Below are 23,137 nucleotides of genomic sequence, written 5' to 3'. Positions count from 1 at the left end.
CTTATGGGTTTCCAAGAGTGTAACTCAGTGGTTCTCAACCTTCCTAATGCCGCGACCCTTAATACAGCTCCTCTTGTGGTGGTGACCCCCAACCATAAAATTATTTTTGTCGCTACTTTATGAATCGGGCGGCCCCTGTGAAAGGATCGTTTGACACACACACACCCCCCCAAAGGTGTTGCGACCCACAGGTTGAGAACCGCTGGTATAACTCTGTGAAAAGAGAAAGCCTCATTCTTTCTCCCTTGGAGCAGCTGGTGGTTTCAAACTTGTGACTTTGTGGGTTAGTAGTTCAATGTGTAACTCACCAAGCCACTATGGAGGGTTGCTATGTGATGAGAGATTTAAAACAGGAAAAACTGATACACTAATTTCCACATGTATAGCATATACTACGCAAAGTACTTATGGAAATATATGATTTTTCTAAGCAAAAGATAAACTGGCTCAAATGCAGACACCAAAGGGAATTTTTTTCTTCACCTCTTGGGACTTTTTACTATCTTTTACTACTTGTGACAACTAACTTAATTCACAATTCTTCACAGAGAATCTTTTCATTTTGTTGACAGAGTTTTCATAAGCAGATGTTTAACAAATGCCAGCTAGGTCTCAGATACTGGACACAGTTATATAAAGCAACGTGAAGGGAGAAGCGCCTTCTCTGAGCTTAGGGACATAGGTGGGAGGGTTAGACAGTCAGATGGTAAAGAGACAATCTTCAGTGAGAACTTTAAAGGACATTTTTCATAAGAGCTAAGGATGAAGCTGGAGAAACAGAAGGGCCCATGATAGAAAGTTTTGAGCGATGATAAGGCCAAATGAGACAGCCTTTCCTCCGTATTTTGCCTTCTTGGTCCTTTCCTTTAATGCTCAACTCAAATCTGCCTTTCGTTAGGATCCCGATACTGTATTCCAAAGGATACCTAGTAGTAGTAGTGGTCTGAACCCGCTCGTCATTCCATGGGAGAAAGATGCGACAGTGTGTGTCGGTAAAGATGTGCGGTCTGGGGAGCTGTGTGGGCAGTTCTACTCTGTCCTATGTGGTCCCTGTGAGTTGGAATCGACCCCACAGCAATGATAGACTGCCCTTCCAAACATCTATACTTTTGTCATAGCAACTATCTGTTTAGCTTTTTAAAAATGTTTAGAAAAATATCACACCCATTACCTGTTGGGAAATTCTAAACTAAATACTCCTGCAGTACAGCAAGTAGTCAAAACGTGTTCATGAAATTAATTAATTAATATCTCTTTTAAGGATTAAAGTAGTAAAGAAAAGAAGGAAGTCATGAGGGAAGAAAAAAAAAAAAAGATGTTTGACAATTAGCCAAGGCGGTACTATCTGAGCTCATTCTTGGGACTAATTATTGGGGAGGCAACATTTTAACAAAACCAAATATAGTTCTTGCCCTTCCAGAATGACAGCCAGATAAAGACTGTTTGTAATAAGAACATCATTAGTGTTATTAACATCATCTCATGCAAGGGACTTATTAAAAGATAGTAATTTATATTCTAAAATTGTAAGATAAACTGGAAAGAAAAGGACAATTCTGTTTTATTTCCCCATGCCCCAATCCCTCAACTACACACAAAAGAAACTCAACATGTTATTATCCTTTAAATAAAACAAAACAAAAAAGCCTGGATTCAATTGAATAACTAAAGCACAAACATCCATGTCTCAAAGGTCTTGCTGAATATAAAACAAAGTGGTTGGATTTTTCACCCCCTAATAAGAGGATTCTAAGTAAAAATGATAAATAGAAAATCTCTCAACTAAAACAAACAAACAAAAAGTCAGAAAAATTCACTAAGACGATTCTTTAATTGGTTCCCCCTTTCTACCCCACATTCCCTTCACCCTCCAGGCATCGCCCCTCTCACCACTGGTCCTGAAGGAGTCATCTATAGTTTTTCCCAGGTACCTTTGTACTCCAGCTTTGCTTTTGACTTGCTAGCCCTAGAGTCCCTAGCCTAACAGTTCAGTACCTGACTTATTGGTTTCACACCAAAACTCCAAACTCACTGAGATGGAGTTGATTCTGAGTCACAGCAACCCTCTGAGATAGGGCAGAATGGTCCTTATGGGTTTCCAAGAGTGTAACTCAGTGGTTCTCAACCTTCCTAATGCCGCGACCCTTAAAACAGCTCCTCTTGTGGTGGTGATTTTGTGATGAGATATTCCACAATACACATATCCCGGGCCCTCACCCCCACCAGCTGAAGCAAAACCACCCATGTTCACTCTTAATAATAAAGTCTCAAATAATAAAGTCTCAAATGGGGAACTAAAGGGCAGGAAAACTCCAAACTCTACTGACAAACTGACTAAACACACCTAGATAAAAGATTGCCACACTCCCCTGGAGCTAAATTTTAAACATGAAATCTTTCCACTCACTTGTCGTCATTAGTACACGTGTACTCCAGGCACTGTAACTTGCCCAAGGAGAGTCTGGCCACACCAGCCTTCTCTTACGGCATTCCTGTGAGGTTTATCTTCCCAACAAGGCAGCAGGAACTTCAATAGGGCTTCATGGGGAACCCTGCCCTGAAGCAGAGCTATTTCTTTACCTAACACCATCCAGAGGCAATGCAAGACTGTGACATCAATGCTGGAAGTACAGAGACCTGGTTGCAGACTCAACTTCTCTCTGGCTCAATTTCCTCAACTACATATCTAGGTCTCGCATATAGGGTTAGTGTTAAGATTCCTGTAAGGTGATGTCATGAGCCTGTCCCATAGGAAATTCAGAATAAATGCCCTGCCTGCCTGTGTCCTGTGAACCTCTCTCTTTGATCCTCATTCTTCTTTTTATTCTTCCTCCTTCTTTATAAATATTCCGTGAATTTCCTGTGAGTCTACTCTTCTATTTATTTCAAAATTCCAAAAGAAGGCAAAACAAACACTTGTTTATATGAAACTGAGTAAGTGTCCTGCAGAAGCCTGCATATGCACAATACTTTGCAGACAAGCCGAGAGCTAGCTAGCACCTGAATGTACATCTATGGACTTTGGGCATAATTAATGCTCCACATCAACAAGAAGATTTAAATAGTACAAATAGCTTCACATGTTATTTCACAAATCACAGGTTTCAGGACAATTTATATTTAAATATGAGGATTTTTTATAAAAAGCAATTTCAAATTATCTTTAAGTCCCAGGATAAACTGTTGTAATTTAGTGACACCATGTGGCTACATTCTGCTTTGCACACTTAGGAGAAAAGGTTCTCTGAATGCAAGGTCGCTCTATGCTAGTTCAATTGTGATGTCAAGGTTGCAAGTAGATGAACAACTTGAACTCATTATGAACTGAAATGACTGTTTCTTTTAAGTGAGACGATTCCTGTTTTTTTTACATCAGAATAAAGTACTTCTTGAATTGAGAAGCTCTCTGAACACAGAAAGTAAAATCTCAGCACAATTCCTCACACATACCTTTATACTATGTGAATATGGTAGGGAAGATGGGTTTTCATAAATAGCAATGTTTATTTTCTCATTTGGTTTATATCTTGGATATCTAAAGCACTCTGTGAGTACTATAATCTAATGAGGATGGTTTAAAAAAATTATGCTGCATCTAACGATGGGAGAGGAGGGAGGATTGGGATGTGTGGTAATAAAACAGATGAGCATGTCCTCTGCCAACATACAGTAGAGTTTCGTTTCATCTAATGAGACCTCCTCCAGACAACCAGCCACTCCTGTACCACAGAAACCTACATGTCTCCAACAATGACCAGAGGGCAGACCTTTCAGTTCAGCTGGAACACACTCACCTCCCTCCCCGGTGCCCGACTACCCTATTTCAAATACCCACTCTCCTCATCAGGACCCCAGTCACTCTTTTATAGCATCACCTTCACAACACTTATAATTATACCTAAGGAGTTCTTCTTACTCATTTAGTATCCAATTCTCCCAAATTCTAAGAGAGCAGATACCCCAAACTTCTTCAATGTTACATCCTCAGTCACACATGACACCCCAACCTTCTTCAGTGTTACATCCTCAGTCACACATACAGCGGCTTAACATAAAGTCAGGGTTAACTTGTTGAATGAGTGAATAATGAATAAATGCATATAAACCTATTCATTTAGGTAGTCACGCACGCCTAACTTTCTCGTACATGAAAGTGAAGCCATCTCAGTGAGATGTTTCATCATCACTTATGGCCTCTGATGTGACTGCTGAGAAAGGCTGGCAGGTGCTTTCCATAGGGATAGATAGAGATGGAGATACAGATCTATAGATATCACAGGTGTCTGGAAACGTAACAAAATGAAATGAGTACATTATTATAAGGATAATTATTAAAGTAAATTGTTATGATAAAGAGAAATGTTTTAGGTACGTTTCAGGTTGCTTTGAATGGACTGGTACCATGACATGGATGCCCACTTACCAGCACCATGTTAAAGCAGCCAGAATAGGAAACATCAATATAAAGTTCTCACAAAAAGAAAAGGCAAATCACCCCAGAACAAAAAACAAAACAGAAGGCAAAATAGATTTTTCATAAATAAGAAATAGCAAACGGCCAGTGTTAAAGATATTCAACATCACTGATAATCAAAATAAACCAAAGCCAAAAATAAGATAGCCTTTTTTACAAAACATAAATTATTGGCAAATTGTTAACAATGTCCATGTTGGTTAGGGTTTGAAAGAAAAGGCAAATACTATTGGCAGAAAGGAGGCAAAATCTTTCCAGAGGAGAAACTTCATCAAAACTTAATAGGTAATTTTATGATGAAAATACTATGAAAAAGACATTTTCACTTTGATAATTAAAGACAAAAGGAAAGAGAGTTGCTCGGCCTTATGCTAAGCTCTTTCTTCTGGTCCCATGTTCTAAACACTCCTTGTGGCATCCTCCCTGGCCTTGTATTAGTAAACCCTGGTCCTAATTCTCTCATCTTTTTGACCAGCCCTACAGTAAAGACCTCTGTAATCTACTTTTGCTTCCATCTCTCAAGAGGCAGACCCTTGAGGGGCTCTTTTTTCAATCTCACTATTTTTTTCCCTCAACTTCCAAGTGTTCCACACACAAAGATCCCTTTGTTTCTAACTCCCAGAAGAACATACTCCTTATAACCACTCACATCTGTTTTCAAGTTTTCTCATAGCTCACCAACATTAGGTGGCTGCCAAATCACCAGCACCATGTTAAGACAGCCAACAGCGATCACTATCTGCTACTCCATAGTAGTAACTGTGGGAAGAAGCCAGAGAAAGTTTACATAGCCAAAATGACAGTTTTGAAAGTTGGAGAATTTATAAGAGAGTGAAAATTGCCTTTCCTGAGAAGGTTGGCAAGATATAACATATTTCTCAGGGCATATGAAAGTGTGTACAAAAATTATCAAGTCGCTTTTCTTCATTCACAGTTTGGTAGTGGGAGCTATAAGCCTGATTCTGACTACATAAGAACAGTTTACACTTAGCCCACAAGGTGTTCCTAAAAAGGACCAAGAGAGATCGAGCAGATCACTTCCCTCCACTCTCACTCGCTACTGTGGTTGGAAGTCTGGTTTTTTAGCCTGTTACCCTTACTGCCATTAGTCAATATGCAATATCTTGGTGAGGTGGTATCTTGGATGAAAATGAAATTAGTATGTTATTAAAATAAAGAGAAGTATTAAAATAAAGTATTAGGATCAAGAGAAATGTTTTAGGCATGCTCTAAATTGCTATGTATATGGACTGGCAACATGGGATGTGCCAAAAGAAAAAGCCACTGGGGGGTGGGGGTGGGGCTCTTCCTTTAGTGGAAGCCACCATGACCAAAGAGGATGGCAAGGATGACCATCACTTACTTTGAGCCAGACACAGAATTCAATTCTTCTCTTTAGTTGAGCAGGCTTCAAAAATTTGTGGAGAAATTTAATGATCTTTTAAATTTTATTCTTGCACAAATTTCTTGAAGCCCCCTTGTATACGCAATGTTATTGAACACGCACAGCAAACAGTTCATGTAGCGGGTGTTATTATTCCTATCCTTCACTGGTTTAGAAACCAGGGTTCAAAGAGAAAGAGCTTTCCTAAGATCACATGCAACATAAGATGAGGGGAACCAGGATTTGAGACGAGTTCAACCTCACTTAAAAACCCACAGTTCTTCTACTACACAATGATAACTTACATGCAGTTTAACCTAAACTCAGAGTGAGGACTGGCTAATACCACAATTACCGAAACACAGAGAATCATTTATTTTGCAACTGTAATCTTTCATCAAGAATGAATTATTTACTTCAAGATTTACTTCAAAATCCAGTTTCTGTAAATTAAAAAAAAAGTAAGCTTTGAAATAGCACAGAACCATTTACCATTCCAAAGAGTTTACCAGCACTTGTACACATTTCAGCAAGTACATTGATAAAAAGTACCAATGCATACATGTACATATTTATATCAGGTCAGTCTCTCGTCTGATTACCCAGTAAGCACCTTGACGTCACAATGCCTAGCCGAGCATTTCTAGAGTTCTTACTGCACACAAGGTCATAACCCAAGTACCATGCCAAGAATACTAATGAAATGCTCATAGGAATCATACTCTCCTTGCCTCCAGGAGCTTGTAGTTTTAGTCTCGGCAGCAAGGCAAACAGGAAAAGGATACTGAAGAACAAAGGGGACAGGCAAATGTGCAAATTATCTAACATAATGCAAACTGAACACTTTAAGTGCTAAGGAAATAAAGAATTTATATGTGCCTAGTGAAGTTCCTGGAAGAAGTGTGTTTAGAACATTGCTTAGGTAGTCAATAAATAATTGTGAAGAGAAGAAGCAGCAAGTATAAGACATGCTTGGATAATCAATAGAGACTTTATCTTAGGTTGGTTTTAAAATGCTATCAAAATTCCGACCTATTACAAAAGGCAGAGTTTATGAAGGAACATATCAACTAATATAATAAATTTAAATGGTTATAAAATTTTTTAAAGTCTTGCTAATGTGGATATCAAGACTCTGTCCTTTTCTTGTTCATCACAATCTCTAACACCACTTAATTTCTCTGGGACAGAATTGGAAGCTGGCTACAGCAAGACAAGACTAACATCTTGAATACCGCCAGGCTCTACGATGCACACAAAGACCAGACTGGAAGGAGAGACAAAATAAGAAAAGGGACAGTATAAATAATAATGGCCATTGTTAATGAGGGAGAGGGAAGTATATTTTCTAAAAACCAGACATCCTAACTGCAGGCCTCCGTCTCTCTCCATATAAATGAACTTTCAGTTGAGTACAGCACGCAGACCCAACCATAGCTGGGGTGTTCTCCAGTGATTTTTCTGCGAGCCAAGTCTCTATCTATTGTTTCAAAGTAAACACAAACAGCGATTACATCCGTCCACATCAGACACTTTGGGGGGCATGCTGCTTATTTTTAAAGCCACTATGCCTGTAATAACCCACGTCGATGCAGACTTGATCGCCTCCTCCTCGACAAGGCCCTCTCGCACTCTCAAGAACATCCCCCAGGCAGCTCGGAGATTCAGATTCCTCACTCAATTTCTTGTCTTGTGTTTGAATCCATTCAAAATTCCACTGATAAAGAGCAACTGCCAGATCTAAGACATTTTAGTCCCTCTTTGGGGAAATGAAATCGATCTTCTTCATATTCACACAAAAGGACCCTTGAGTAACAATACTGTGTCCAGTTGTAATCATAATTTTTATAAAAGGAGGCGACATTCTTTATCACATCAGAGGCTGAAAGGTATTGTGGGCTTCCTTCGGTTATTAGATCACAAGTGCAAGAAGGATAAGCTGGGGTCAGAGGGCGGAGGAAAGAAACAAGAACTGAAGCAAACCAGCCACACGGGAGGTCAGTAGGGGTCACTTGTGAGGCTGGCAAGTGGACAGGTAAGGAGCTAGGTCCAAGTTTCTGGTTCATACCCATCATACCTAACTCTCTCCTTCTTGTCATACCTGACAAAATGAACCTGTCACTTTTTGTCCTTCATCTCTTGACTCTAAGGTAGAGAATTTCCTGGGACTTCTATGAGCTGCTGCTCTGAGAGTAAAGTGAGAAAGAATGAAGTAGAGTCAGAAATGGGGTACAGCTACAGGGGAACTACTGCAGGAACGAATCATGGGAAGGGGAGGAGCTACAATACCTCAGGGTTTCAAAGATATAAAACACAAGGAAACTAATACAACCAAATTTATGGGGCATTTAAGCACCTTTCCCAAACTCCAAATTCATTATTTCTTACAGGTTTTGTACAAAGGAAATTAAAAGGAATATGAAATATTGCAGCAGTAGCTTCTCATTGTTTTTGAAAACAACATGGGGCTGCAATCCAAAACAACAAAAGCTCTTTGGCTTCGGCTGAAGAGAGGATATGAGCCCAGAGACCCACTAATTCATTCTCCCTTACACTAATCCCCAGTGCCCTTGAAACACCTGCTGTCAAACCCCACTTGATAACTGCCTATCTAGGGAAAGAATGCAGACATCTAGAAAATTCCCCGACATCTAAAACCTTCTCCCAGTCTGAAGGACTACTGTGGAAGCCTCCAGAAACATCTCTGCTTGCCTTCCTGGGAACAATGCACCCCTTCCCTAACAGTAACTCTGCTTTCAGTATCTCTCATGATGTCTACAAAGCATATCCATAACTGACAGGTTCCCTGTTCCTTCTTATTCATTTCCTTTGTCTACTACATAAATACAGATAAGCATCCATAATTACACTTAAATGTCGACGATATGTTCTGTGAAACAGAATGCTAGTTGATCTGGGAGCTGTTCAAATACCACAGTACACAGAGTAAATACTTGATCCACATATCAAACTGCTCTGGCTCTCTATTAGCACCCAGAGCCTGGGAGAATTTCCAAGTTGCCCCTGCACAGTATTCTCCTAGAATCAGAAGCCCAGACTGACATGAGTGGTCGCAGCCCAGCATCTTCCCGCAGGCACCAATCTATGGGGCAGCAGGGCAGGGTAAACACCAGGGAAACAGAAACAGTCATCAGAGCCACAGCACTGGGGAGGGACCAAGAAGCCACGTCGCATCTGGGGGTTTGAGCACAGCAGCCATGGTAGTGGGTGTCCCAGGTATGGCTGCAGTAGCACCATGCCCCTTACTTTCCCACTTCATGGCACCATTCCAAACAATACTTAATCTCTTCAACCCACAGACATATCTGCTGCTGGCTACTGACTAAACAGAAGTTATGAGGCACATAACTACAATATAAAAACACTTCCCATAAATAACTCCAACAACACACTCTAAATATTAAGATCCATTGTTTCCCATATCTTCTCACTCTTTTAGCTAACATGCGTTTGGTAGCTGATACTCTGAAAAACTTCTTCCATAAATAGAAAAATGCTTCTCAAAGACCAAATATCCTTATACAAAAACCACAATTATTTCTTATCTATAAGCACTAACCTGCAGACCCGGGCTGGGAAATATAACTTCTGCCAAGAGCGACACAGATACTGGGAATGATCAATCACTCTGATCCAATCAAGCTCATCCATGGACACTTCAATGAAGTATGAATAAGACCTTTGAATTGAAAGGGAAAGGTCAGAATAATTACCATATTAAAGGAATACAAAGTTATGCTTTAAGAAAACATTGACAGGTATAAAAATTAGCTGATACCAACGGCTCAATAGAAAGTAATTGTCTAGAAAAGAATGATGGCAACATATATACAAATATGCCTGATACAATTGGTGTATGGATTGAAATAAGAATTGTAGGAGCCCTCAGTAAATTGATCTAAATAGATAAGCAAATAAAAACAGTGACCCTAGAGGACAGAGTAGAACGCCCCATAGGGTTTCCAAGGTTGTCAGCCCTACCGAAGCAGACTGCACAACAGTCAAACAGGAGACCTTTCAGGTAGCAGCCAACTGCGCCACCAGGACTCCTTATAAAAACTGGAGAATTAAAAAAAAAACAAAAACTGGAGAATTCCCTAGCTGAATACATGATAAACAAGTTCTGATGATAATGAGTGCCCTCTATACCCCATTTTCTACATAATGACCAATTTCTGATAATAATAAATGTGACCTATACCCTATTGGTGTAAAATTCACCACAAGATGTTGAAACTCTCAACATGTGTAGATACAAGTTGCTTTGGAACAAGAATCATGTCCCTTTTATCTTCAAATCCACAGGGTCGAGCACAGTGTTTGGCACCTATCAGGTGCCTAAACCCTGTGTTCTGATGGGCCATGATGCTTCTCCACAGTGGAAACTGATCAACAAACAGGGCAGAGTGAGCCCTCTCTGCCTACCTTCCCCCCTTGAAAGGAAAGTCAACTCAGAATGACTCCCCATTCTGAGTGGCTTATCTTCTGCCTGCTTCTGATCTACTGACATCCTACACATGCATGCAGCCTGCAGGAAAATAAATGGCAAGAATGAAGGAGAGAGAATATATGTCTCTTCTAGATACAACTTAAAATTTGCCGGCTAATAATCTGGCAGTAATGAAAATAGCCTATCATCCTCCCCTAGAGTCAGCTGCCCTGGACCATTACATGCTGGTCCCATACTGAACAAATCTATATTCCCCTGTCATAACCCAAATTTAAATTTGAGATGCCGTTATTACTTCTACTGTAATATCAACAGGAACAATCTCAGAAGATTTAGGTGACCATAAATGTCAGCCGGCAACCAACAGTTGTGACCAGAAAAGGTCAGCTTATTTTGTGTCATCCCCTCATTTTCCGCTGTCCCCTCACTCTCATTCATTTTATTGCTCAGTCTCAAACTGGTTATAACCTTTTATTGAACCTCTCTGGGTTATCAGTAATGCAGGATATAATTTTACAACACGTCATAATCTTTCTGGCTTAAGATTCTGAATTTTTCACCTTTTCTTAGAATAACAACTTCTGTAAGAAAAGTACAGTTCTATGCAAAGTTAAAAGTCCCCATGAATATAAAGATCATGAAAAGAAAAGTATCCCATAAATATTTAACAGCATGGAAATGACAACTAGTTTCCATTTAAAACATATTAACAATTTCTTTTATTTTCAATAATTTCATTATTGAACTAAATGAGTGACTATGCATCTGGCAAACAATACTATCATACTGTTATTACTAATTGAAGACTCATGGATAAGAGATATGCGACTAAGGCCCCATTTTGGCCAATGAAATATCAAACTTTGTCCAACCAGATAGAAATTAGGGACTATATGCTCTTAATGTGGTAGTTATATAACCATTTGTCAATTTGAGCGGAAGAGGAGTGAAGGGGTGGAGTCTAGCCTGTCAATTGGGTCATAGCCAATGAGCCCTCAGTGTGGACATAACCTTCTCCTGAGGATTCTGGGAACTCCTGCATTCCTCCTTGGAGGCGGGAAACACACTCTCTCTCTGCTCACTCCCTGTGAGACATCCCTGTGGAGAAGACGCATGGAGAGAAGTTGATGGAGCCTGACCTCTGGAGCCGCTGGGCAGGCCACGTGGAGACCCCTGGCAGTACTGAGATGCTTCTACCACCACTGGTTCCACAAGACTTTGCACCCACTGGCTTGTGATCTTCCTGCATTCTATGTCATTGCATGTGTTTCATTAGTCTGAAGAGGGCTTTATAGGTTGGTATTGGACATCTGGGCTAATATTGGACTTATGGACTTGATCTGGACTGGGCTGAGACATTTCCTCAATATACAACTGGTCTTGTATATAAAGCTCTTTCTTATACACATATGGGTGTCTCTCTGGATTTGTTTCTCCAGTCTACCCAGACTAACACAATCTGAAACCGGAAGTGACAACCTGAGCATCTCAAACACTGATGCCTTTGAGAAACACTGAGGCCCACTTCATAATGCTGCCTTCATTCCTTGGCTCAAATGGCCTTATATCAGGGTGGAAACCAGTGGTGCTAGTAAGAGAACATCTACAAGAGGTGCAGAGTATCATCACTGTTATTAAGCCCTTCACACTCAGACCCAGAGAGGCCTGAGCAGGACCTAGGAGGCTCTATATACTAGTTCCTGGGGATGTAAGGGCCTGTTTAATAAGCTGCAATTAGAGTTCTTGGATGCACATTCTACTCCTTGAACTTATACCACCATTACTGGATCCTAGAAGGAGCACTGAATAACAGACCACGGTGGCTGGGAGGAGGACAGGATTTTTAAAGCCAATGTTAAGCTGGTTGGAACACCTCAAATTTGCTCGTAATTTATTTTATCTTGAGAATAATAAATCCATACATTAAAAAACACTTCTTTATCCATAGACTAATATGTACTTAAGAAGTTACTATAAAAGATCGAAATCAAATATATGATACAATACTAGAAAACCACTGAAAAAGGATATTATGCTCACTATCTATTAATTTTAAAAATGGCATTAGTTTTTCATACATTTAATCTCTCTAAAAATATCTGTGCGTAGGTTTCTGGTATGTGTGAATCTATACATGGGTTGGGTTTTTTTAAGGCTAGTTTGATATATATGAAAACATTACTAATGGGTAGCAAGAGCCTAGAGATCTTTTTTCTTCTTTGTTCTCATCTATATTCCCACTTTTTCTACAAGAGATATATTTTACTTTTATAAGAAGAAAACCAGAAGTGGTGATTTTCTTAAAATGCTTTCCCTAAAACTAAAACTTCAAAAGATATAGCCAAGTAATCACAAAAAAAATGAACCATCAAAATATGTAAAACCAAATAAGATGACCTCAAAGTTAGCTCATTTCAATCAAATGCACCGTCAGTTTCTCAGCCACTGGAATGACTCACCTGCTGTCACGGTCCCACAGGAGTATCCGTATGTGATTGATAATGGAAGGTTGGCCTAACTTAATCTCAATGCCAGAACGGCAGTCATCATCAATTGGGTGCCTAGAAAACCCATGATCCAAATCATAATTTTGAGTATCACCATCTAGTAATGCTGATTTCAGCTCCCCTTTCACAACCTGGGCTCCATACTTCATGGTTGCAATGTTTTCTTCTGGTACTACGATTAAAAGGAAAAGGGCAATATTAATGATTACGATGAAATTATGTTGTTTGTTTTTCGTTGTTTTTTTTCTTAGGGGGATGGGGGTGTCTCTAGCATTCTAGTTGATGCCAGTACTTACACTTTAACTAAAAATGGCAGAGACAAGCCTATGGAGATAGAAGATATGGAATGTTTGTAAGAATTAAGATAGCATCAGACCTAAATTTAATATTACTACCACAGCCAAAAGTGCCTAGGATTAATGTTACTAAGAAAAAGCTAGTAATCCTAGGGAAAACGTGTACTAGGGCAAACTACTCAGTCCTGTTGAGTTCATTCTATTAGCAGCTTTAATATCTATCAGACAAAAATAACATGTAAATCATCAGTACCTGCCATCTGGATTTAAGAATGTAAAAATACAAAGCAAATAGTTCAGACATCTGATAAAACAGAAAAAGAATGGTTCCAAAGGAGAACAGACATTGGTCAATATATGGATGTACTAAATCAACTGAATTAGCTAAGGAACAAGAGTAAGTCTACAAGCAGTTGTTTGTTTTGTTTTTCCCTTGCCTTACCTTAATAGAGAATTTTTTAAGTTGAAAGTTCAACCTGTCATCAACATCACTATTTCGGTTATTATTAAGCAACCTCTCTCTTCTCTAGCATGGAATGAGGGTTAGTCTCGCCTGGGAATCTGAAGGCCCCCATGCAATGCTAGTTAGGAACTTAGGAACAAGTTCCTGAGGAACTTGTCCTCCACATACCAACATTTTAAGCCGATGCTCTCCTTGGAGAAACTAGAGGCAGCACAGAGTGGGTAAGAGCCTGTGCTTCAGTGTCAGAGCTGAACAGTGGCTCCTGTTTTGACCAATTGAATCACTCTGGAGAAGTTACTGAGCCTCCATTTCTTCAATAGAGTAAGAATTCCTTTTTCTCTCAGGTGCTTTGGGATTTTGTTTTGTTTCTGAGTGTGTTTTTTAAAATTAAATGATGTTATATATAAATTACATAGTGAGTTCTAAAAAGAGATAGGCTTTATTATTATGAAAGGTATATAACAAAGCTCACAATAAAAGAGCAAAGTTAAATTTACAGACTAAATAAATATTGAATTCTTACAGTACATGTACTTCTTGACTATGTGATTTGAACAAGAAAAAGTGTGAGCTATAATCAGGCTTTTAGGTTAAATAATTCATCATCCCAAATTTCTTAGAAAATGTGGATGTATATGCAAATTTATGTGCTACACATTGTTGTAAGCACTTTACAAATATGAATTCCTCTGATTTACTCCTCATAGCAATCTTCCAAGCTAAAAACTATTATCCATTTTGTACGTAAGAAAGTGGAGGCAAAAGACACTAGATGGATTTGCATGCCCAAAGTCAGCAGCCAGTGTGAGCTGTAGAAATGACATTAGAACCCCTGCAGTCTCTCTACTGGGGTCCTCCTCTGTTAACACAATGTTCTGCCACCTTCTTCATCATGGATTTCTGATAGGACAACCATACCTTGACCCTTTCCCTTTCCCACTAAAGCTGCCTAAGTTGTGTGTGTGTGTGTGTGTGTGCGGGGGAGGAGGGGGGGGCTGTCGGGTCATCAATTTAAAGGGAAGGATTTCATTTTAGACTTAGGCTCTACCACTTATAACTCCTGAGTGGGGCCTCATAGTCTCTCTGAATCTGTTTCCTCATCTAAAAAGAACAATTATTTGCCCACCCCACAGAGTTATTGTAAAGGTTACATTACAAAAGGGCACACATGCTAAAGTATTATATAAATATAAACCATTCATTCAGTCAAAATATAATTTAGGACTCATTCCATACCAGGTCCTGTGTAAGGCACTAGAAATAACTTAGTGAGCCCTCATGATGCCTCCAATCTAGAGGTAAAATATAACAAACAAAAGTATTGCATAAACACTTAAATCTGAGGGAGGAAGGGAGGGAGGGAGGGAGGGAGGAACAGAAAAAACAAAACAAAACAACAACACTTAAATCTATGTTTAAATCTTGGCTTTTGGGTTAATCGTGGTGCACAGCTACCCCTTAAAAAATAAAGACCTACCCTTTGTTGCTGGAGGACAAAGTGGGGATGAGGTGACGTGGCAAGGTCTGCTGCTAGTGACCACAGCAGTCATCTCTTCTAGTTGTCGCCACGAGTCAGAACTAAGCCCAAATGGGAGACATGTGCTTTCAGATTCAGAAATGTGTGCTGTCCTTTGAGCATTTCTAAACATTTTTCAACCTAGGAATAATATACTAGGCACAAGAGTTTCAAGTGGATCTAACTCAAATCTAAAATAGAAATGAAATTTCCAGCACAAGCTTAAGTCTCCTTTTGAAGTTTATACCAGGAGGACTTGGGAACTATCCTAGCCATTCTTAATATAAATTACATGAGCACATCTGTCATTTCAAAATAAGGAACATTTATACAAGTGGAAATTCTGTCATGGTTAACCATAATCGGAGTATGTCACTGAATAAAAATACATCAGCAAGCAATTTTGGCCAAATCTATTTTAAGTGATAGTTAACTAATGATTATGAAAAATGATCATGAGAAAATTCCAGTCATAAATATTTTTAGTGCCTATATACGTCCTTATGGTGCTGCTAACTGAAAGGTCAGCAGTTCAATTGCCAGCCACTCCAAGGGAGAAACACAAGATTGTCTCCTCTCATAAAGATTTATATAGCAACCAACTCAATGGCAGTGGGCTTGGTTTTTTGTTTTTTTACATGTGTTGATCAGTCGTGATAGTGACTCTCAAAAAAATGTAGGGTAATGGGGATTCAACAAGGGGATAAGTAACTTAATAATTTTCTTCATATTCTTAGTTTTTTATGTATTTTACTAACATTAAGCAGGGAGCTTAAACAGCCAACTAGGAACAAGTCCATTAGAAAGAAGCACACTGAGTGGCAAAACAGGGAGGGTAAAGGGAGAATGGGTAGGAAAGAGGAAACCGATTACATGGAACTGTGTGTGACCTCCTCCCTGGGGGACAGACAACCGAAAAGTGGATGAAGGGAGACGTCGGACAGGGCAAGATATGACAAAATACCCATTTATAAACTATCAAGGGCTCATGCGGGAGGGGGGAGCGGGGAGGGAGGGGAAAAATGAGGACCTAATGTCGGGGGTTTAAATGGAGAGAAAATGTTTTGAGAAACGATGTACAAATGCGCTTTACACAATTGATGTGTGTATGGATTGGGATAACAGTTGTATGAGCCCCTAATAAAATGTTAAAAAAAAAAAAAAAAAAGAAAGAAGCACTAAGGAGAAATGGGGCAAGATTTGCAAGTAACCATACAATGCCATCATTGAGTGATGGCTAAGTAAATGAATGCATGCTTTATTTCACTGCTTTATATCCTTAATCATCTTTTATCAGTCTCTTTAACACATCTAATCTAAGATGGTCATTCACCTCTGATATCATTTGAAACTAGACTATTCTCTGCCCACCATGAACTTAACCAATTATAACTCTTAACTAATCAGGTTAATCAGTTTCCTGGCATCTTCCCTAAGGAATGCATGAATTCTCCTTTGCTAGGAATTCAAAACAAAACATTTCTCTCAAGTTGGTTTATAATGTCCCTAAGGACAGAGAAATACCACATAGTATTCCAAGGTTTTCATGGAGGCAGACTGCCCATTCCCACTCCCCCAAGTCACAGAATGTTGGTGGATTCAAACTGCCAACTTCTGGTTTGTAGCTGAGGGCTTAACCACTAGACCACCAGGGGTTACAACATTACAAATGGATTGACAACAACTTCTGTCTTAACTCTCCCCATCACTTTTACACATGTGACAGTACTAGTATGTCAAGATATGCACAGAGGTCTATAAAGAAGGACCTTGGCTTTGTGGGTCAGAAGACCAGCTCTGGGATTCCAGCTCAGGCACTAATTTCACTGGTAACTTTAGGAAAGTTATTTATAAAGATCGCAGCACAAAGCCATGTTAGAGCTGAAAGGGGCATTCAGTTTGTTTAGTTAAAAAAATACGTTTCCTAAGCTATTTACTAGGAAGCCCTGGTGATAGACTGGCTAAAGAGCTCAGCAGCTATGCAAAGGGCTGGCAGTTTGAACTCACCAGAAGGTCCATGGGCGAATATGTGACAGGCTGCTGCCATAAAGATGATAGCCTTGGAAGGGCCACAGGCCAGTTCTACTCTGGCTGACAGGATCACTGTGAGTTGAAATCGACTCATATGCAATGAGTTTGCGTTTTAAGCTGCCTATTATGCGTTGATTGCTATATCCTAGACTCAATCCTCAAGGAGCTCAGTGTCTAAGAGCCGATATATAAGCACTAAGTGCCACCACAGAGAGACACTCCAGAGAGGCTTTATGAACTCCCTTGTTTTCAGATGAGGAGTTCTCCTCTACTATAACAAACTACAGCTGGGAAATAGTATTTGAAATCAAAGAATGTTAAAGTCTTAAAGGTTCATTGTGATTATTACTGCCTTTATGTGATGAGACAAATTCTAAACCTAGTTTAGAAGCAAGGGATAGCTTCATACAGTCGTTCATTTACCTAAGGGCAGGGAGGTGGAGGATCCAGAGATTCAGGCACTGTGATAGGTGCTGGGAAACCACAGGTAGAAAATCATGATAACCGGCCTCAAGAAGTTCCGACTAATAGTAGTCAAGGCACGAAAAACCAAATATTGTAAAACCACAGTGGCAAACGTTCTTGCCACTCCCTTCCCCAATCTGAACTAATGAAAACTAGGGGAATGGTAGATGACAGATTTACAAACATACACACACATTTATGTAACAGATAACTTATTAATCAAATTACTTATGCACAAATTGAGTTTTACTCAATAATGAACCCCTGCGATGTATTCTTCACTATAAAAAATAAATCAGCCACTACCTCCATGTAAAAGCTTTCCTTTGTTGCCATCTGTATCACAATCCTTCTCTAAATTCAACCTCAAGTTGAATTTTCAAATTTTCTCTATACCACAGCCCAGATTTCAATTCTTATCACCAGCTCTGACTGAGTCCTAAACCCCAGTAGCTTACTTCTACTTCCTACTAGACATTTCTCCTTCCATTCATGAACCAAGCATTGAGAAAGTACCTGTTGTTTACTATAGAGTATGTTAAATGTAAGGACAAAAAGATCTATAAGACCTACATCTCCACACCACTGGTCCTGAAGGGGTCATCCACCCCTAGATTCCCTGTGTTTCCAGTTCTTATCTGTACCAGTGTACATCCTCTGGTCTAGTAGTGTGAGTGGCGATACTGGGAGGGTAGAGGGAGGGTGGGTTGGAATGGGTGAACCAATTACAAGGATCTACATGTGACCTCCTCCCTGGGGGACAGACAACAGAAAAGTGGGTGAAGGGAGACGTTGGACAGGGCAAGATATGACAAAATAATAAGTTATAAATTATCAAGGGTTCATGAGGGAGGGGGGAGAGAGGTAGGAGGGGGAAAAATGAGGAGCTGATGCCAGAGGCTTAAATGGAGAGCAAATGTTTTGAGAATGATGAGGGCAATGAATGTACAAATGTGCTTCACACAATTGATGTATGTATGGATTGTGATTGAGTTGTATAAGCCCCTAATAAAATGATTTAAAAAAAAAACACCACCAAGCAAACAATCTTCAAGATGTGGAGATTAATCCAACCACTGCCTGCCCACAAGCCCCTATTGGCCCTCTTTCTCTGCTGTTATGTGGTTGTCAGGTGCTGTCAGTAGGTCTGACCTATGCCCAATACAACAAAACATGCTAGGCTATGTGACATTCTCACCCTTGTTGTTTTGATATATGTATGGATTGTGATAAGAGCTGTATGAGCCCCCAATAAAATGATTTAAAAATAAAAAGAAAGAAAGCTACAGTTTTTGATCTTGATGGGCCAGTGCTTCAAGTCCTCATCACTCTTAAAAATCAAGGTTTTGTCGTCTGTGTATCACAGGCTGCTAACAAACTTGCTTCCAATCCTGATGCCATGTTGCTCATCATATAGTCTAACATCTAGGATTTATTTTTTCCGCATATACATTGTATATGTATGGTGAAAGGAGACAACCTTGACTCACATCTTTACTCATTTTAAATTATAGAGCATTCCCTAGTTCTGTTCCATGTAGAAGCTCTGTCCACGTACAGGCTCTGCGTGAAACAACAATGAAATGTTCTAGAATTCCCATTCTTCATAATGTTATCTAAAGTTTGTTATAATACACATAGTCAGTAAAATACAAGTCAACATCTTCCTACTTTCAGCAGAGATCCATCTGATGTTAGCTCTTAGTCTGGAAGCTAAGTCACTAAGTCAAAATCTGCTCACCATAGTTGGGTAACCTTATTGGTATTTGAAATACTGGTGACATAACTTCCAGTATCACAACAATGCACAAGCCACCACAGGTCAAATTTACATACAAATGGTGGCTTTCTTTGGGCTAGGTTAGATTATGTAGTTTATTATGGCAGGAAGATATAACTCAGGTATAAAAACAAAACAACTCAGGAGTAAAGGATATCAGCATGAGGAAAAGGAATAAAAATATGGTCTGTAAGGATCCTGGAAGCTCAGCTTCCATTTTCCCAAGAAGAACATCTCTCTCTTTGCCACCATACTCCAAGGTTTTCTCTGTATTCTAGAGCATTTATCAATCAGTCCATATGTTCACTGTCTGTTGCCTAATAGGCTTCTTAGTCAGTTTTCCCCCTAAGAAATTCTCTGGTGTAATTAAAACACCTCAATTACTTTGGGAAAGCCCTCAGGTTATTTCCCAAAAACCAGGAACAAAGGGCAAATAAGGGAATTAATTTACACCTATAAAAATCACCTCTGCCTTAACGGACCAAAGAAAGTAAACAAAAACTGCTTGAAATAATGTGATCAATCTAATAACCCCTACAACAAACATAGAGAAATGAGGGAAACATCAATGCTAACAGTAGGATGATATATACAATTCATTTTGTGTATAACATTTACACAATGTCCTCATATCCACATTAAGAAATTTACTGTTATTCCTATTTTATAGATCAGAAAATAAATGCTAAAATTCCTCAATACTTTAATACTAGGGCAGACTAAGTCTAAGTAAGCAGACAATTCAGGATTTTACATTCAAATTTGCCTTACTCTAAAATCTATGCTTTTTCTTCTATACTAATGAAAAGAAACCTAGATCTGATGAGTGAGGAGCGAAGTCTAAGTTAAGGACACTTATTAAAATCAATCCATATTCCTAGATCATATCTGAAATTATGGTCAAGGAAATGACTGGCATTAGACAGAATTTAGATGCCCCCATGGTTCCTCAAACTAAATCTAAAATCAAGCTCAGCATCTTCTCCAAACATCTTTTACATTTCATTAACTCTTAGGCACATATATTTTGCCAATTTTAACAACTCTGTGGCAGTTATATAATTTCATGTTAACTTGATAAATGAGTGAAGTGGTGGAGTCTAGCCTATCAATCAGGTCACAGCCTGGTGATCCCTCCTTGTGGGTGTGGCCTTTTCATGAGGATTCTGGGATTCTGAGAGAGAAGCGGGACATACTCTGCTTCACCTTCCTGTTGAGGAAACACTCAGGCGCTGGAGGAGCCACGTGGATATGCTTACACCACCACTGGATCCACAAGGCTTTCCACCCACTAGTCTGTGATCATCCTGCATTAGACATCATTGTATGTGCTGCGTTGAGTCTAACAGGAATTTGTAGACTAGTGTCGGACATATGGGCTAATATTGGACTTATGGACTTGATCTGGACTGTGCTGGGGTGTTTTATTGATGCATAATTACTTCTTGATAAAAAGTTCTCTCATATGAGTGTCTCTAGATTTGTTTCTCTAGTCAACCTACACTAACACTGTATGCCATGGTTTAATTGGCCTTTTTCACTTCCTTTTTTAAAGTTACAAAAAATAGTATCTCTTTATGTTCCTGGCTGCTTATATTTGGTATAATATGGTAGTTTCCTCCTAACCTAAACCCCTCACATTTAAATATTTGATTTGTCAAGGTCTAATTATTCCAAAGGGAGCCCTGGTAGCGTAGTGGTTATTCACTGGGCTGCTAACTGCAGTTACTAACTGAGTTACTAAGTGCCACTGGGCACTTCTCAGACGGGCTTTCCATTCCAGTAAAGAATTAGTCTCAGTAACTACAGGGCCAGTTCTACCCTGCCCTATAGGATTGAGTCGGAATCAACTCAATGGGAATGAGTTTTTTGAGTTTTACTCATTCCAAAATATCCTTCTATACACCTAGTATTTTCAGCTTTGCTGCCAATACTCCAATCTGAGGCTGCATCGCTGTTTCAGATCAAATACTTTCCTCACTGGTCTCCCTGGGTCGTTCTTCCCTATTCCAACTCACCAAGCTCAGACTGTGGACCAATCTTTCAAAAGTTAAGTGTACTCCTGCCACTCGCCATCTTTGAATTGGCTCCTCACTGCATATCACTGAGTTCAATCTAGCTGTCAAAGACAGACTTCATGATATGGCCTGACCTGACCTTGCAGACTTTGCTATTAATCAACCTAAGTCTTCTACCCACCAGTCTTTTGTTCAGTGTGTCATGCTATGGTAGCTTAAATGTTGCTGTGTTGCTGGACACCATATCGTTGATATTTCAAATACCATCAGGGCTGCTTATGGTGCACAGATTTTAGCAGAGTTTCAATGTTTAACACATAATTAAGCACTTTGTGGACATTAACTGATAGTCTTCTTATTAATAAGAGAATCTCCACATACAAGAGAACTTCAAAAAGTTTAAGGAAAAATGGAATTAACTTTTGAAGCCCCTTCATATATGTCTGAAGTGCTATAAAAGTGATAGAAATTCTGGTACTTTAACAATCTCCATGTCCATATCACCGAAAATATTAAGTACACAGCATATATAGTACTGACTTGATGGAGGAAGACAGGGGAGAAGAAATGTCTTAGTATGAGAAGAAACATTTCTAGAAAGCATATGTTTTTAACAATCTAGAAAGTAGTTGAAGAATCCTGTCAAAGAATAGTGTAAACTGCCTGTTTTGAGGTCCACAAAGGTACTTGATTTCAGGAAGAATCAAGAGAATGACAGGATAAAGCATTCCATAGGAAGCAGTTACATGACACAGATCCTAGAGTTTTGTAGCTGAGATATTCACAAAATACAAGCAAAACTTCTTGGTCAGTTGAGAATAAAGAGGTACTTACTGAGCATGCCTCTGTAATTCAGGTCCATATCCCGGCTCTCTGACCGTACTTTAATAGCATCCAGAATGGCATCAGGAGACAACAGCCCAGAAGGCCTAACAACATTCAGGAGTTCAGTGAGACTCATCAGAGGTAAACGCACAGCCTGCATGATTTCAGCATGATTCTCCTTTGAATTGTGCTTACACCAGTTTAACAAGGCTAGGAAAATGTCTTTCTCAGGAGCTGCAAATGAATCTCGTAACACGATGTTTAAAAGTGCAGTCTGTAAAGGATAAGAAAACAAAAATCCCAGTGATTATGGAGCCCAACCATTTGCACAGTCAGTCAGGATAACGGTAAAGAAGTCAATCTATCACTTGTATTTAGACAACCATCTCATTTTGACCCTCTTCTTTCCTTATTTGTGCCACACACCCCTCCTGTCCATTATGACTGAGTAACAAGTAAAGTTGGTAGCACCTTTCTTCCCTCTCCAGGCACCTTGCACCATTACATCAAAGACATTCCCAAATAAATTTGCTGACATCTTTAATATTACAGTGAGAAAATAAATGGCAAGGGAGGTGCTGTCAAATACACACGGGTCCTACATGAGGGTTTAAAGGTATAAGTCAGTACACTATCTCCAGCATTAAAAATGTAAAGCCCTTTCTTCCAATTTACCCCTGTACACCCCTATTTTGAATTCTCAGGTCTCCAGCCTATCTTCCAACAACACCTCAGAGATCCTGACCCTTAAAAATGAAGTAGGATGATTACTGAAACCCAAATGAAGGCTGAGCATGATAGTGGAACAAGAGGAAAATAAAAGGAAATAGAGGAATGAACTAGGAGGCAAAGGGCATTTATAGAGGTCTAAATACAGGCATGTACATATGTAAATATATTTACATAT

General features: G+C 39.4%; 1 protein-coding gene across 2 annotated transcripts in view; it reads right to left on the bottom strand.

The window, feature by feature from the left end:
* The window catches only part of BTBD9 (BTB domain containing 9), a 462,890-nt gene that overhangs the window by 430,567 nt on the left and 9,186 nt on the right, over window positions 1–23,137 (bottom strand). For both annotated transcript variants that reach the window (XM_004710745.3, XM_045294863.1), the window contains exons 3-5: window positions 22,240–22,504; window positions 12,789–13,008; window positions 9,439–9,558 (exon numbers count right to left, since the gene is read on the bottom strand). In XM_004710745.3, the coding sequence (XP_004710802.1) occupies window positions 9,439–9,558; window positions 12,789–13,008; window positions 22,240–22,504 (605 nt within the window). The remainder of the gene's footprint in view (window positions 1–9,438; window positions 9,559–12,788; window positions 13,009–22,239; window positions 22,505–23,137) is intronic.

This window comes from Echinops telfairi, unplaced genomic scaffold (genome assembly GCF_000313985.2).
Source record: "Echinops telfairi isolate 266 unplaced genomic scaffold, ASM31398v2 ScPeMD7_3533;HRSCAF=4204_1, whole genome shotgun sequence".
Lineage (NCBI taxonomy): Eukaryota > Metazoa > Chordata > Mammalia > Afrosoricida > Tenrecidae > Echinops > Echinops telfairi.
The sequence above is the reverse complement of the archived record's forward strand: the minus strand, read 5'-3'. Positions and strand labels throughout refer to the sequence as shown.